Genomic DNA, 15973 nt, shown 5'->3' on the forward strand with positions numbered 1-15973 from the left:
AATAGCCGGCGAGTGTTGGGAAATAGAATAGCCACTTCACGGTAGCGCAGCGAATGCGACAAGGTAAATATTGACTGAGCGAGCAGCAGCATTGGATAGTGTTATGATACATCTTACTCTGTCGTGTACATGAAAATGTATCTCTCAGATAAAATCCACAGAGGTTTGGAATCACGGTTGCCTCTGCGCGTATGTAAACCGCCAAGCGGGTATGGGCACAGGGGTTGCTTAGGCACTGCCCACTCGAAGCCATTCGCTGCGCTCGAGCAAGAACGAGCAATTCAAACGCACATATGTACATACAAACGTATCTAAAGATATATATCTGAACACATGTTTGTCAATATTTAGCTTCTTGCTCACATTGGCAATAGGCGAGTGCCTTTTATGCTTAACCGGTTCTACTGGTTTGCCAGTGGGGTTCGTATTTGATGAGTGCGTGTGCTTGGACTGCTGGCTGTGTGTGTGTTGGAAGAGCAACAACATCGAGTTGAGAGAGAGCGCGCACTGGGCAAGAGCTCGATTGGAGTGATGCTCTGGCACTTGGTGCGGCAGCGGTGCACGGTTGTGGATTATTCTGACAGCGACTGTCGTAGAGTGAACACCTTAATCGCGCGAACAGAGTTGTATCAAAATAAGAACAGAAGCGAACTTTGTAATAGACATGCTTCTGACTCGAGCGCTTTCGTGGATTACAAAATACTGTGTGCGACTGTAATTATCCGCCTAAAAAGACATGTGTTTACAGTAGCAGCCCGTTATGTTGCAGCTACATTAAAAAGTAAATCAAACAGTGTGAAGTGTTGAAACTATCAAACGAAAAAGTGAGATAAAATCTGTTCTAATAAAACCTAATTGGCTCACATTGGCCAATAGCAGTGATAAAAAAAAAAACAAAAAAAAAACAATTGCTTTTAAACTGTGCCTATAAATAATTTGGAATTGATCGCGACTTCGAACCACCAACTGCTAAGTTTGGGTTCTCCAGTAGCCGCGAAAAAACGTTTATATATGACTAAAATGATTCCGCCGCTGCCCACCTCAGCCGTTCTAATGCCTACGCCAAAGCAGAAGATCGGCTTTAGCATCGAATCGATTGTGGGCAATAATTCAGCAGTGTCGCCGACCCAAAGTGCCGTCGGCAGCAATGAGCTTTCTGGCGAGCAACTAAATGTTGCAAACACGACAAGTGCCCGTAGTGCACCCAGCTCCCCACCTCAAACCCCACCCGCAACATCTCACACATCTGCCGTCGCACATGGCCCGGGCGCGTCAGTTTTGTCAGCTCTGCCGCTAACGCCGCACTCACACCCACACGGTATTCATACACACTTGCCTCAACATTTGTCGCCCGCTCAGCAACACGCCCTTCAGCAACATCTACTGCTCCAACATCACCAACAGCAGCAACAACAACACCAACAGCAACAGCAAATATCGCCCAACAGTAGTGCACCCATGCGGCAGGATATTCAAGATATTATTCAGCGCCTGCATAGCTCAGCAGCCGCTGCCGCCGCTGCCAATTTGAGCATACATTCTGCTAGCCCTTACAGTCCTTCGCCACTAGCACAAACCCGTCTCTCATCGCCTGAAGATGCGCCTGCTGTTCCACATATGTTGCACCTTAAACGTGAACGTTCACCATTGCCGCCGGCCGGTGAACAAGCTCAACATCCCGCCCAACGTCACCAGCCTAACCAGCAACACCCTCAACCACCGCACACACCACCCAAATCGGTCTCACCCTCGTCATCACATCCCTCATCTCCGCCCGCTATGCTGCCTGGAAGTCCTGCTGCGTTGCCCACAGCTACACAACAAGTTCCGCCACAACTGACAACGCCGCAATACTCGAAACCATCAACTGCGCTGGGTTCAGGCCCAGGCCCTATGCTTATGCCTGGAATGCCGCATGCTCCCGGTTTGGTGCGACCGTTTCCAGTCATTGGGCCTAGTGGTATTGTACCGCCTCCACAGCAAGGTATGCCCGATATAAAGGCGCTGCCGCCATATATCAATGCACCGCCGCCAGAATTACCTCCTCAGCATAATCCACACTTAATCGCCGCCGCACAATTTCAAATGGCCGCCGCCCTCCAGGCTGGCCACGTTTTGGGTGGAGGCTTACCTCCACATGCTGCGCCATTCATGACTAGCCCCGGCATGCCGCGCGACAGCTATCCACTGTATCCTTGGCTATTGAGCCGACATGGTCGCATATTTCCACACCGATTTCCAGGAAGTAAGTATTTGCAATTTTTACTCAAATTCAATTCAATGCAATTTTTCTATTCTCAATATACTCAATAGAGAAGAAATGTGCTAATACCGCTTTCTCTTGTTCTTTTCTTCAATCTAGATTTCTTGCTCCAGCCGTTCCGTAAACCAAAACGCATACGCACCGCATTCTCGCCCTCGCAGCTCCTGAAGCTCGAACACGCGTTCGAAAGCAACCAATATGTCGTTGGCGCTGAACGCAAGGCGCTCGCCCAGTCCCTCAATCTCTCCGAGACACAAGTGAAAGTGTGGTTCCAGAATCGCCGCACCAAACATAAGCGCATGCAACAAGAGGACGACAAAGGCGACGGCTCACATTCCGATCGCAGCCGCAATGCAGCCAGCTGCGATGAGGATGACGATGATGAGCTAATCGACATGGAAATGGACGATTGCCCAAGCGACGAGGAGCACGAGCTCGACACGAGCCATTGAAAAATATTTGGCTTTCGATCGGAAATAAATAGCGAAACGAGTGTAAATAGCTGGAGCTCACAAGAGCTACGAGTAGAATGCATGGATATGAGAGTTCCTTAATTTATTATCAGAAGAATCATGAATTATTTTGTGTGTGAGTGTATGTGTGCGTCAGGCAAGGTGTAACGCGGCAAACGCCTTGCGGGCAAACGACGAAAACTATGTGATATAAACTTAAATTGTATGATTATAGGCAAATGATGAAACTTAATTAAGGGCGGTAAATAACAGGTATATAGTAAATACTTATAGTTAGTGCAAAGTGTTTGTAGAAACTAAATGTCGTTTTTAAGAAACCCAACAAGCGAATGTACATATGTATGTGTATGTATTCAATTACTTCAAGTATGAATAAGGCTCACCAGTGAACTAATAATAGAATCAAGTTAAAATTATGATTAGTGCGACGGTAGCTATCTTCTCTGGGACGTGCCAAATTTATGAGAGATGCCAGATTTTTATTTGGCAGGTGAATCGTTCGAAATATTCCCATCAAAATGATCGATCTCTCAAATGAAACAAAAATGTACTTACTTACTGTTTATGTACTTCTTAAGGGGCGGAGCGTTATTATACTTGAAAACTTTATTTATTTTATTATTTTTTATTTGTTTTCGATTTCCACAACAAAAGTCTTAGTTGGTATTGTATTTAAGTGTAGAAAACAGCAGTTTGTATATTATTATATAGTTTTAAGTACGGTAATTGAAAATGCAGAGAGAAAAGAGTTAAAAAATAAAAATCTAAACAACTAGAAAATCAGAAAATATTATAAAACTGTCTTTCATTATACTTATACAAGGTATGTTCCAAAGTAAACAGGACTATAAAAAAATAATAGAACAAATGGTTTTATCGGCAAAATCAATTTATTTTATTTAAAATAGTCTCCTTCTGTTTCAATACAGCTTTTTGCACGGTCCAAAAGCATTTCGAACGAGTGTTTTAGTTCGTTGGCCGGTATGACAGCCAGTATGCCAATATGCTTTTGAATGGCTTCTACGTCTGCATAACGCTTTTCTTTCATGGCCAAATGCATTTTTCTGAAAAGGCCAAATAATCATCTTTCGCATGTTGGATTCTGAGCAATTTTTGATCGTCAGTCAATTTGTGCGGAACAAACCGGGCACACACCTTTCATAAGCCCAAATGTTCGGTCAAAATGCGTTAAGTCGATGTTTTGGAGATGTTCAATTCCATTCCCATGAATTTCAATGATGATTTCGGCTGATTTTTTGACAGTTTCGATGGAATTTCCGGTGATCACGAATTTTGGTCGGCCCACATGTTGATCGTCATTTATGTTCTTACGACCACTTTGAAAACGTTGAAACCACTCGTGCACTCTGCTACTGGATAGGCAATCATCGCCAAAAACTTGTTTAGTCGTCTAATCGTTGGTTTCGAAAATATGTCTTTTCCACCATGGTAAAAGAGTTGAAAGCTCACAATTAACGACAATGGCCACTGCAAAAACTAACGAATCGCTCCGAAGTGAAGAATTTCATTTTTTTAACTATTTAATTTTTTGAATTTCTCACTTAAAGTGCTGCTTTGAATTGTTTTATGTATTTGTAAATAAGTGCAGTCGGGAGTTTTTAAATTCTGCCGAAGTTTACAGTCTTCCTAAAGAACAAACTCCTCCATGATTATGTAAAATACTGATTTATTAGACTAAAATAAGGCCGAATCTATGTATTGCGGAGAAATGGTATATGACAGATGTAAATTTATAGATTCCCATCATTTGGCGGGTATAGTTAAGAAGGATGACTCTCTCATAGACCTAGGAGATAATGTAAGCGCTAAGACTTCGGAATAAGAGAAGGAATTGATTGTGCTTTTGCTGTTGCTTTAACAGCTAAAAGCATTTGCCGACTTGACAGTACTTGGCCGAGTACAGATCTTGGTCCGTTGCGGTTAGAAGAACTGGCAGTAGGAGGAACAGATTGGTACTACCCTGGTAGTTAGCTATTATTGATCGTATATACTGACTTCCACAAATACGCGTAAATTTCTATAGAAATCAAAAAAAAAAAAAAATAAATCCGGTAAAAACAGCACCATTTTCCAAGTAACAGTTTCTTTGGAAACGTTTAAAAGTGCGATAACGGAAGCCGTCGCAAGCCAAGTCCAGCGCTGTCACCTTCAGTCCGGTTCCGCCCGAATGTAAACCTTTCGTAGATATTGCTTTGTTTGTGTTGTACGCGCCACTAGGCGTTCAACAAGCTCGCTGGCTGTGACATTTGATCCGCCGCAGTGCAGCTATTCTAATAAATTAAACGCTACATTAAGTGTGGCGAGAAATCATGAAATTATTATGATGATTAAGTGAAAACAAGCAGCTTTAAAATATTATTGTCACTGTGAGATAATTTATTGATTGCAATACTCGAAGTGGCCGTCATTTAAGTTGATTTTATAAGTGTTCATTTACTTGGGCGCTTTTTGCCGCCGTCGCTCGGAGTAAAATAGTGAGCTTTAAGCAATTAAATGAGCCCATGTATGGGTGAGAGAGCACACAAACGGAGTTATTTTTTTTTTTTGTTATTAAAAACATTTTTAAAACTTTAACAACACACAGACATACGACGAGAAGTGAATTTTCTTGAACTAATCGTGAGGCTCGGTAAACACTACTTATTTGGCTCACTTATCTTATTGCTTGGAGGAGAAAACAAAGTCCCTTTATTAGTGTATTTAGTCGTGGGCTCACTATGGCCTATCAAATTTCTGCTTATCCAAAACTGGAGCGACAATCCCCAAACACCAACCGAGTGTTGGGACTTAACTCTTACTGCTCGAGAAAATATTGTGTAATCCAAATTAGCTAAATTAGCCTGCTCTAATAATCACGCCCGGCATAACTATGTGGACTTTCCTTCATCTGCGTTCCTGTTTTCCCTTTGAGATTGCATTCTTCTTCTCTTATTACTCTTATTGTGAGTAAAGCACAACTCATTCTTTGTTGCTTTGCAGATAGCTCGAGCTGGTGGGTTAGCTATTTAATTGGGTTTTGTTTACATTCCCTCATCAACGCTTCCAAGCGTTTGGAAATACACACGCGTACACACGTAGCATGTGTCAGCGTTTTCTCCAACTTGCTACACCTTGTTTGGAGTTGGAGCGAACAGCTGCACGCTTATTACCAACCGCTCTCTGCGCTCATTATACAAAGCCCCGCAGCCGCCCATGCGCCGCTGCCGCGTGTTGTGCCCAGGTATTGCGATCGCAGCCAAGCCTTCGAACGAGTCTCAGTGGCTTGAAGACTGCTCTTTTTGCTTCTACAAGACAGCACATTATTTTCGCGCTACGTTTTTAATTATAGCCATTGGTTGCGTTTATCGCTGCTCATGGCTTGTCTGCTCGTTTTTCATTAAGTGCATTAATTAATAGACAACTGTAATTGATAAGCGTTTACAAATTATATACGTACATAAGGTGATTAAGGCATTTATGCTTCATAATTACACTATTCGAGGATAGATCACTGCTGGATCTGATTTTCATACTCGTAAGCCTTAGGCGTATAGCTATTCTTATCTAGATAGCCGCAGAGATCGAATTTTATGTCCAACAACCCAGAATAATATTCGTAGGCGATTCGGTCAAAGGTACAGTTATATAACATTCTCGAGATTGTACGACTATAAATATTTTGAGAATTACGGTTTCGCGTCCAACAAATAGTGACTACATATAACAGTGTGGAACTCTGAGTTAAGTTACTGAGAATTATTTCAATTTATGCTTTTTTCGAAAATTTTAAAATCCGTTATATATTGTGACTGTGTTTTGTAGTTACCATTTGAGAGGGAGAGAGCTCAGACCCAAACAGCATAAGATACACTGAGTTAAACCCGCCGCGTTCTACGCTTTATTATTTTACATTGTTGGGACCTAAGAACCAGCTGCTCACCGCCTTCTGATTACATACATACATATATAGATATATGGATGTATAATGTGATTACTGCATTGGTTCTTCGAGGCTTTTATGTCAAAAACTCGACTCATAAGGCCAAGGCAGAGACGCCCTTTGGACACGATTGTGGAGGTACGTATAAAGACCGGATGAAAGAGGGTGATGAAGACAACCGGAAAAAGACTATTCCAATCGTAATTGTCACTTTCGAGTACTGGAAAAAGCGTTGTCGAAAGTGCTTTCTATCGACGGGGATTACTTTGATTTGAAAGAATAAATAAAGAATTTACATTCTTAAAATAAATTCTTATTTTATTACAAAGTATATGACCTACTTATTTTTAAATCCTGTGAATTCGACCTATCTTGGACTCGTGAGTATGTGTACGGAGCTAATGTTAATGGCAAAAGGCCCTGGGGTTAACGTGAGTCAAGCAACTTATTTAATGACGACCAACAACACAAACAATTTCGAATATTCAAAGTGAAACTCACCACACACTCACAAATTGGGAGCACAGCTCACTTCACTGAGGAGTCAGAGGGAAAAACATGCAAAATGATCTTGACGATCGATCGATTGATCGCCTGAAAGCTGCACCACAAAAAATGCCAGAAAAGCTCCAAACCAGCGATTGTGGCTGCGGAAGCGGGGCGATTGTTTTACTTCAGTTTCTGACGCACATGACAAAAAGTCAATACTTAATAGTTGTTGTCAACATGCGGCAATAAAAGTGCAACAACAATATGAGCGTGTGTATGAATGCCGATGTTTGCATGTTGCATGCCACAGATCGAGTGCGAAATTAAGAAATATTGACAGTGGACCGAGGAATTCGTAGCCAAGTTCAATACTGCTTCGTGCAGCTACACCAGCCAGAGAGGCGAGTAAAAGCCGTGGCATGCGAAAAGGACATGCGCCGGCGCAACTGCAATAACAACAACAACAGCAATCATAAGGTGTAAACGCATAAGTGAGCGTGCAGCTAATGACCACAATAAGCGGCTATAAACAAGCGCACCTACAACACGGGCAAGAGCCACGACAGCAAACCGACAACAACAATAACAACAACAACAACCATGTTGACGACGACGACGACATTTTATGAACATGTTGATGGCCAAATATAATGCGAACACAAATGTGTTGTTGCTGGTGTTGATCGTCGTTGATCACGCGCGCGCCCAACCGGGTTGGAGTCAATGTTGTTGCACTTGTTGTTGTTGCTGTAGCTGTTGTTTGTCATTACCGTTCGCTAGATTGCGGCAGGTTGGATCGATGCGCGCAACTGTCTACTTAATCCAGCAAAGAACGTGCGAACGCCTGTGTGAGTGCGCGTGTGTGTGTGTGTGAAAGAGTGGCGTTGCTCACATTCTGATAGCGCACATGGCCAGCCCCGGCATTCGAGCAGTCGAGCATTCGAATGCTGTGAATGTGCTTCCAAGAAGATTAATACAGCAAAATTAAGGAAAATAAATAAATGTCACCAGACTACAAGATCGTTATCTCATTTAACAATAATTACCCTGATATGGGATATGGTAACTAATCTGTTATGTTTGCTGTGCACTCGCCCGCTCGATTTCGTTTACATGTGTCTGCGGATTGTTGCCGAGCTGCACAATGCCGAGAGTTCATTTTCGGCATGCTTGCCTGCCATATAACCAAAGGCGGAGTGCTGGCGTGTGTGTGTGTGTGTGTGTGTGTGTGTGTGCGCTCTGAATAATGTTGTTCAACTTGTGTGTATTTACTTATGTTGTTCGTTTTATTTTTGCGTAATGTTTCAATTTTTGTTTTCTATTGTTGTTGCTACTTAATACTTGTACACATACATATGTATGTTCATACATACGTAACGACTGTTGCAACAGGGTGTGTGCTGCTACACCTTGGTGTGCATGTACAATGTATGTATGTATAATGAGAAAGTTCGTAGGTTAAATTCCATTTGTGGACGAGATTAAATTTCCGATTTAGATATTTGTGCTCATGTCTTTGGTGTTTTTGTATTGTGTCTTTGCTTGCGTTTATAAAAGACGAAAGCATTTGCAATGATTGATATCAACATCATATTAAAAATGATAGGTTCAATCGACATTTCAATTTAATTCTATAGCATACAACCTTGAAACACCTTGATGTACTGAATAGTTTCATGTTTTCAAAACCCGCGTCTACTTTTTAGTAAGACTACTTTACCAGGGGTCGCTGGTACTTGGTCCAATGCTGACCAAGTATGTTCATTACCTAATCAAATTATTGTGTTTGTAGTGTAATATACGCTAATTATTAATCTAATTATCTCCACACAAATGATCCATTCGGCCTTATGGCGCGCACATATGTATCTGAATTGCAGTATCTTAATACAATAAACCAACCCCCGCTGGGCTGTGAACTCATAAGTATCAGTAAGCGTCATCCAAAGGCAATAATTTGATTGTAGTGGAGTCGCAGCGTGCAACAGGCGCCAAGCGACAAAGATACAATACATTTTCGTCGTCAATCTTCTTCGATGGCCAATGTTTGGATGATCGGAATGCAGTGCGGCTCGAAAATATACGATTTAAAAACATAAACTACAAACAATCTTCATCTTCATATTTCCATTAAAATCTAGTTTTATAATAGAGAAAATGTTTATGGGGTTACTCCAGTGTAACAAAGGAATTTGTACTTTTAGAGGCTTTAAACGGTGGGCAGCAATCACGTGCTGTGACACAATAGATAGAATAGTGTCAAACATGATTGGAATGGCAACTGAAAAAGATGGTTCCAGCTCAATTGCATCGAGAATGTGAATTTTTAGTAAAACTGGATTCAAATACATCAGACACATAGTTATCAAATAATATCTTTCATAAAACTCCAACCGGAACTTAGAAGCTCATTATGTGGGCAAATTCGAAGAATTTAAGCAGAAACCAATAATGGATGAGATTGACTACTTTCACTTTCAATAATACGAGAATCCTCTTCGAGGTGAACCTGTATCCCACATTTTTCTCGTAAAAGCTATAGAATCGGCATGCGAATGCTACCTATGTCACCTTTAGGATTCCGACTACCAAAAATGGTTTACTTCGGTATATATTTAACAAGGATAATAGGTTTACATGTTACACATACAAATATTGGGTAATGGGCGTATATCCACCCACATGCAATTAAATTCCCCGGGTAAATGATATTTCCAAAATCTGTATTTTTTTAAGTTGGTACAACTGTCCTTAATTACTATGGCAGATATGAGCAAGATCTATCAATCACTTCGTTTCCAGCAGCTGCTTAAGTCAGCCCACCTCAGTAGTGCATTCCGATTTTTACAATGAATAAAAATATAGAACAAAGAATTTTGTCTCAAATTTTGTAGTTCTACCCAAGTTTCGTTTGCGGAATCGTTGCGAATGTTGGAAAAGGCTTACCGTCAGTTTCATCAAAAACACAAGCCTACGAGTGGTACAAAGCCTTCAAACACGGTCGAGAGATCGGTGAAGGCATGCCTCGTCCTGGACGACCTTCGCCCTCTTAAATGGATGAAAATATTAAAAAAGTGAAGGAATGAATCGTCAAGCAAGTGTAAGAGATATTGCAATAAAGCTCGACATCTCTCGCAAGTCCGTTCGAATGTTTTTTGTGGATATTTTGGGTATGAAACGTGTTCTTGCTCGACTCGTCCCGATAAAGCTGATTTTTTTTTAAAGACTATCGTTTGGACATGCTTCATCGTGCGAATACAGATCCCACATTCATGCAGAGCATTATAACTGCCGATGAGACATGGCTTTATGAGTTTGACGTGCAAACATTCTTCGGAACAGAATCCATCATCTATCTCAGTCCATCAAAGAGATAAAACAAAATTCGCTAAAGGAGCTGAAGGCCATCCCAAAAAGTGCTTATGAAAAGTGTTTCGAGAGCTGGAAAAATCGATAACATAAGTGAATTACATCTAGTGGGGATTACTTGAAAGTTGAAAAAAATAAATATTTTTTTTTTTTACCGCAATGTATGTATGTATATCGCATTCGGGCACAAATTGCTATGACACTTCCACGGTCACATTCTGGAACTGTTTAAAATGGGTGAGCGAGAGCGTCTAAAGTTCGGCGGCAGCCAAATCAGCCCTTCCTTACTTATTTTTCTAGCATTTTTTTCCAAACTTGGTTAGCGATCAAGCGCAATTCATCAGAACCGCTCAAAGTTATTATAATGAATAAGTGCGGCGTAATTAGATTTAATTAGCATCTAGTTTGCATATTCATCGGACGTTTTTGCGGCCTTTTCCAGCAAAAAGCGGCGAGCTGCGACATGCCGCTGCTGGAGTTGGAGCAATTATCTAATGCGTAATGTTCAATAAATGGTGTAAAATACTACAGTAAATAGTATGACCTGCATTCATAGTTACTTACTCAGTTTTTGCCATTTGTGGCTAAATAGAAATTAATTAATGACCGGATGAGTGTGACAGGGGGTAAATATATTGCTTGTGGCGGAGCGAACACGCCTTAATGGCAGGTAAATCACCTCATGCAACTTTAAAATTCAATTTCGCATTGACTTTGCTCATAACATGCAATTAAATTTCACTTAACCCCACGACTAAATCTATTATGGGCGAATGACAACATTGTCACCGAGCGTCTGTGATTTCTGCGAGGAATTTCACACAGCCTTCTAAGTACTATTTAATGACTCCCGAAGTCGCGCTTCAGACGACTGCAATTAAAAGTCATTCAGGCACCTCGCTGGTCGGAGAAGAAACGCGCTCCTTCAGAGAAGAAGAAATATTTGACCGACTGCGCATACTTACATTTGTAAAAAGCCCCAGATCAGCTGGAATGTCAATAAAAACTCTAAATCATAATATTCGCTTCATAAATTAGCGCAATTTTATGACTATTTACTGCCAATCGTTATTATAATATCGCAGTTTCCACTCCAATGTGCATGCACTGGATCCGCTTAATAGTGTTTAAATTGTTCTCGCCACTGAGTTAGCACTTAATAATACCCACTTATTTGAGCTAGTAATGGCGCTAAGGTGGCCGCATGCCTGCAGTTTTTATCAGAACAATCACAAGGTGACAGCAGAACGAAGGCGGATGCGAGGTGCACCACTAAGGCCAGAGCTGAAAGTTAAGGCCTGGATGCTGATCGGAAGGGACGTCGCCATCTAATGAGGTTTGTTTTGTTCTCTACCTTTAATAAGGTTCCCGAATTTTTAGGAAACTAGCAGAAACCCCGAATGGTTCGTGAATGGTGATGACTCATTCAATTTCTATCTCGATGCAATTTTCTCTTTCTGCTTTGCCTAAAAGGTTGATTAACTCAAAAACAAAAAGGAGTGTGTAAATATTGTGATAAGTGTTTTTCTAGATGCTCACACAACTTAGTATTCTTGAATTTAAAAACGGGTTTACTTCTGAATAGTTGCTCTGTCATATTTGCCTAACCTCCGATCTCTGAACTATTTGGTAAACGCTAAAGTCAGTAGCCAATTAAACTAATTTCAACGTGAACTAAATAAATATTTATGTTTGCTTTTACCATTGGACTGTCTACTCATAATATGTTCTTATCTAAAACCCTTGAAAGAGAGCGCCACTTGAGAGTCAACTAAGCAAATAAGCGCACAGGAAATGCAGTCGCAGAATTAGCCTCTGGGCACAAACAGCAAGTGGCTGAAGGCACCGCATACAGGTGCTTCCTACACTCGCACACAAGTCATCGAGCGTGAATTGTCAATTCGAAGCCCAGATGGAATGTCGGACAGGTCGCTTATCGATAGCGGCGACAAGTACACCCACGAAACTGCCGACCGAGAAAAACAAGCAATTATTCAATTAGAGAATGATAATATCCAAGAGACTTCTACCAGGCTGCCGAGCCTCGAAGTCGGACGAAAGCAACTGTCGCCAGCAACTGTTGCCAACGACATAAATGCAGTTTCAAGTGGAACATTCTAACATCGAATTTTGAATCAATTTGTTTTGAAATGATATTAATCTTGCTGAGTAGTTCAAAAATGGCCGACCCATTGTGTTTTTCACATACCATTTTTGTATGTCCCCACTCAGCTGAATCGGTTCGCGTTGAGTGTAGTGGAATGGCGGCGAATCAGGGGTCGAGCAGGGGCTGGAGGATGTTAATTATGTGTTGAATGAATGGCTGAGAAATTAAGGCGATATGCATCTGTGCACACACACTCACACTCATATATGAAGAAGGGCGGAAGTGACGCTTAGTGACCCTGTTCAGGCAATGGAGGGAACACTGACGAAAAATATAACAAAAATATATAAAACTTAGCAGCAATGGTGGTGGAAGTGCGGTCGTTGCGGAGGCGGCGGCGTCCGCAAGTAGCGCTGAAGTTAACAAGCGTAAAATTAACTTATTAGAAAGTCGTTAGAGTGATTGCGGCATAAACACTTGGAAATTAGTGGGAATAATGAGTGGCAAGCAAACAAGCACAACAAATAAACTGTGGTGCACCGCGTTTTTGCCCTGTCATATCAAAATTCTGAGTGTGTTTATTTTGTTTTTGGGCTTATTTGAATTGTACTGGACAGCTGTTGGCATTACAAGAAACGTTATTGATGACTTTACTTACCAAATTTATGTGTCAACGCGTCAAATTTATGCCTGAAGAGAGCTCTTGTTTTTATACATATGTTATATTAGGAATCTTCATTGTTTGTCTGACCTTAAATCAATCCTTTGGTCAGATCTTCCTCTTATTTGATAAGGATAAATCCCTGTATGGCTTAGAAGTAGAGCGCAAACGCAAACATTGCAATTAGATCACCAAAACTGATGATATCTCGAATACGAGAAAGCGGATATGAAAATGAAAGGGAAAATAATTTATTGTCGATCTGAGGCCGGGAACTGGAATGAGAGGGGAGGGGTTAAACTTTAAAGTTAAAGCTCTACAACTTTTTGACATAACCTCAAAACTTATATGAAAAAGTAAAGAAGGGCTACTTTCGGGTGTATTCCTCTCATAATCCTATGTAACAGTGTGAAAATGGGTGAAATCGGAGCACAACCACGCCTACTTTCCATATAACACAGTTTTAAATTCCATTTGACTCTTTCACTTTCCAGTACATAAATCAGCCATCTTATAATCAAAAATTGTCCAAGTCCAAACGAAACCTTTCAAGCCCACGTACCGAGGGTCAGAAAGAGGTCGCTGATGAAGACCGGAAGAATGAGCAAATCCAAAGTGAAAACGATGCTCATTGTCTTTTTTGACATCAAAGGCATCGTACACCATACGAAGGGTCAATCGGGTCCGACAAGATATTGCAGCCGATTGGAAGTTGCACCACCTTTCTTGTGAACAGCTACCTAACAAGGCCGACATCCCAACGCTTCCGCAGCCGCCCTACAGCCCAGTTGTGGCACCCGGACAAGCAGTTTGAGACGGCAGAAGGGATCCAAGCAGCATGCACATCCGCTCTCTGGGCTATTCCGGGGAATGCCATCCTATTTTAAAGACCTATAAATATTAAATTTGAAGTTATAGAAATTTCCCTCCAGGGTTTATAGTCAACTGTCACAATTCTTTCATTGAACGGAAAACTATTTTGTCTAATCGCCAGAATGCGTAAGATTTTCATCAGGTGCCTTTCCCTAATTCACTTGAAACATTCCAGGATTTTCAGGCTTGAAATGCCTTTCACGTCCTTATCGAAATCTACATTAAATCATCTGAAGAATGGAGGGGCTCTGCTGCGCTTCTTCATTTAACACCCAGTTGGCATGACTTACCTTCCGCCACTTGACATACACACAGTGCTCGACCAATTGGTGTTGGACATTAAAGCGCAATGAAAAGAAAAACTGTCCACATCACCTAAATCAAAATTTCAATCAACTACAAATTTGTGCCGCGCCCAAAAAGTGCCTCTTTAGTTAATGAGTACTCACCTCGCCATGTACACGTGCACCCAAGGGGAGAAGAACAAAGCAAAATTCAAAAATTGAAAATTAAGTTATTCTTGGACGCGTAATATTTCATAAATACAAATACCTGTCTTGTAGCTGAAGTCCAGTCCGCAGCGGTGCCGAGTCGTGAAGCTATGAAATTTCACGGGAAAATAATGTCAACACGGTAGATTAGCATCAAATGAGCAGCACAAGCTCGGAATGAAAAATTAATGGAAATTCAAAAGACTCCGTGATGAACATACATGTATGCCACCATATGTATGTGTGTGGTGAATGTGTGAATATGTATGAAAAAATTAATAAAGTGTTCGGTTGTGAGAGGTTTGAGTTGGTCTTTCGTTGATTGTTTTCTTAAAAAAACAGGAGACAAATATCGATTAACAATTAATCATACTGCTGTCCCCGATGTCTGTCGCTTGGAATGATACCCAACGCTTCTCCATGCAGCCACTGTAGTTACGTCACGGCTTCGCCTGTGCACCTCATTATTATTTTGACATTTTCCAATGATATTTAGATTATCAGCGTTTCAAAATCAAATTAAATACACAAGCCATGTAACGCCCTCACTACACTACACACTACATGTGTACATACACCCACACACTCGCACATGTCCATGTCATGTAACCATGGTAGCCATTGGGATATCTGTACTCTCTCATACACTGACTCACACATATGCATCCATCCTATCTTCTGCCTACTAGCGTTTTGTTATTGTTGCTCATTTAGATAAAAGGATAATATGTGGTGACATGGGTCCCACCAACTTCTCGGAAAGTGAGCAAGGACTGGAAAAGGTAGACTCACCTTTCTCATAAACGTGTTCATAAAGTGAAATGGGCTGCTAGTGCAGCACACAACAATAATAACAAAGGCGAAAGACCATCGCTTACAAATGACCACAATAAAGGTGCGCCCGTTGAACAAGTGCATCTGCAGGATCAACAGGACCTCTCCTGCACGGCACTAACAGTGAAGCAGTTGTACGGCTGCAATCGGTGGAAAATGTGCGACAGATATTGTGACACGATAACGGTTAGTCACAATGCAATTGGACAATAAATTCTTCTGTTTACAACTTCTTCATGCAACTGTTGTGCTCTGAGAGTTTTATGTGTGAAAATGGCACAATTTGCTTTATATTCCTTTGAAGCGAACAATAGAAACTGATTTTATGTTTTGAAACCGTTAGAGCACAAGAACTGTAATGAAATACACATGCTGAGAATACATAGGTACCGATACGTCGAACGATCAGTAAAGTGTGCGCACGTAATAGTGCTAGACCTTTCAAAGACGACTGCCTTCAATATACCATATAA

The 15973-nt window shown here is 41.2% G+C and overlaps 1 protein-coding gene across 1 annotated transcript; it reads left to right on the forward strand.

Moving 5' to 3' along the window:
- The first annotated feature begins 331 nt into the window (after nt 1-331).
- Nucleotides 332-3534, forward strand: LOC105232583 (homeotic protein empty spiracles). Its single transcript, XM_011214307.4, has 2 exons — nt 332-2245; nt 2363-3534. Exons 1-2 carry the CDS (start codon nt 1012-1014, stop codon nt 2713-2715), a joined length of 1587 nt encoding a protein of 528 aa, XP_011212609.4. The 5' UTR covers nt 332-1011; the 3' UTR covers nt 2716-3534.
- Nucleotides 3535-15973: the final 12439 nt, after the last annotated feature.

The sequence above is a fragment of the Bactrocera dorsalis genome, unplaced genomic scaffold (assembly GCF_023373825.1).
Source record: "Bactrocera dorsalis isolate Fly_Bdor unplaced genomic scaffold, ASM2337382v1 BdCtg010, whole genome shotgun sequence".
NCBI lineage: Eukaryota > Metazoa > Arthropoda > Insecta > Diptera > Tephritidae > Bactrocera > Bactrocera dorsalis.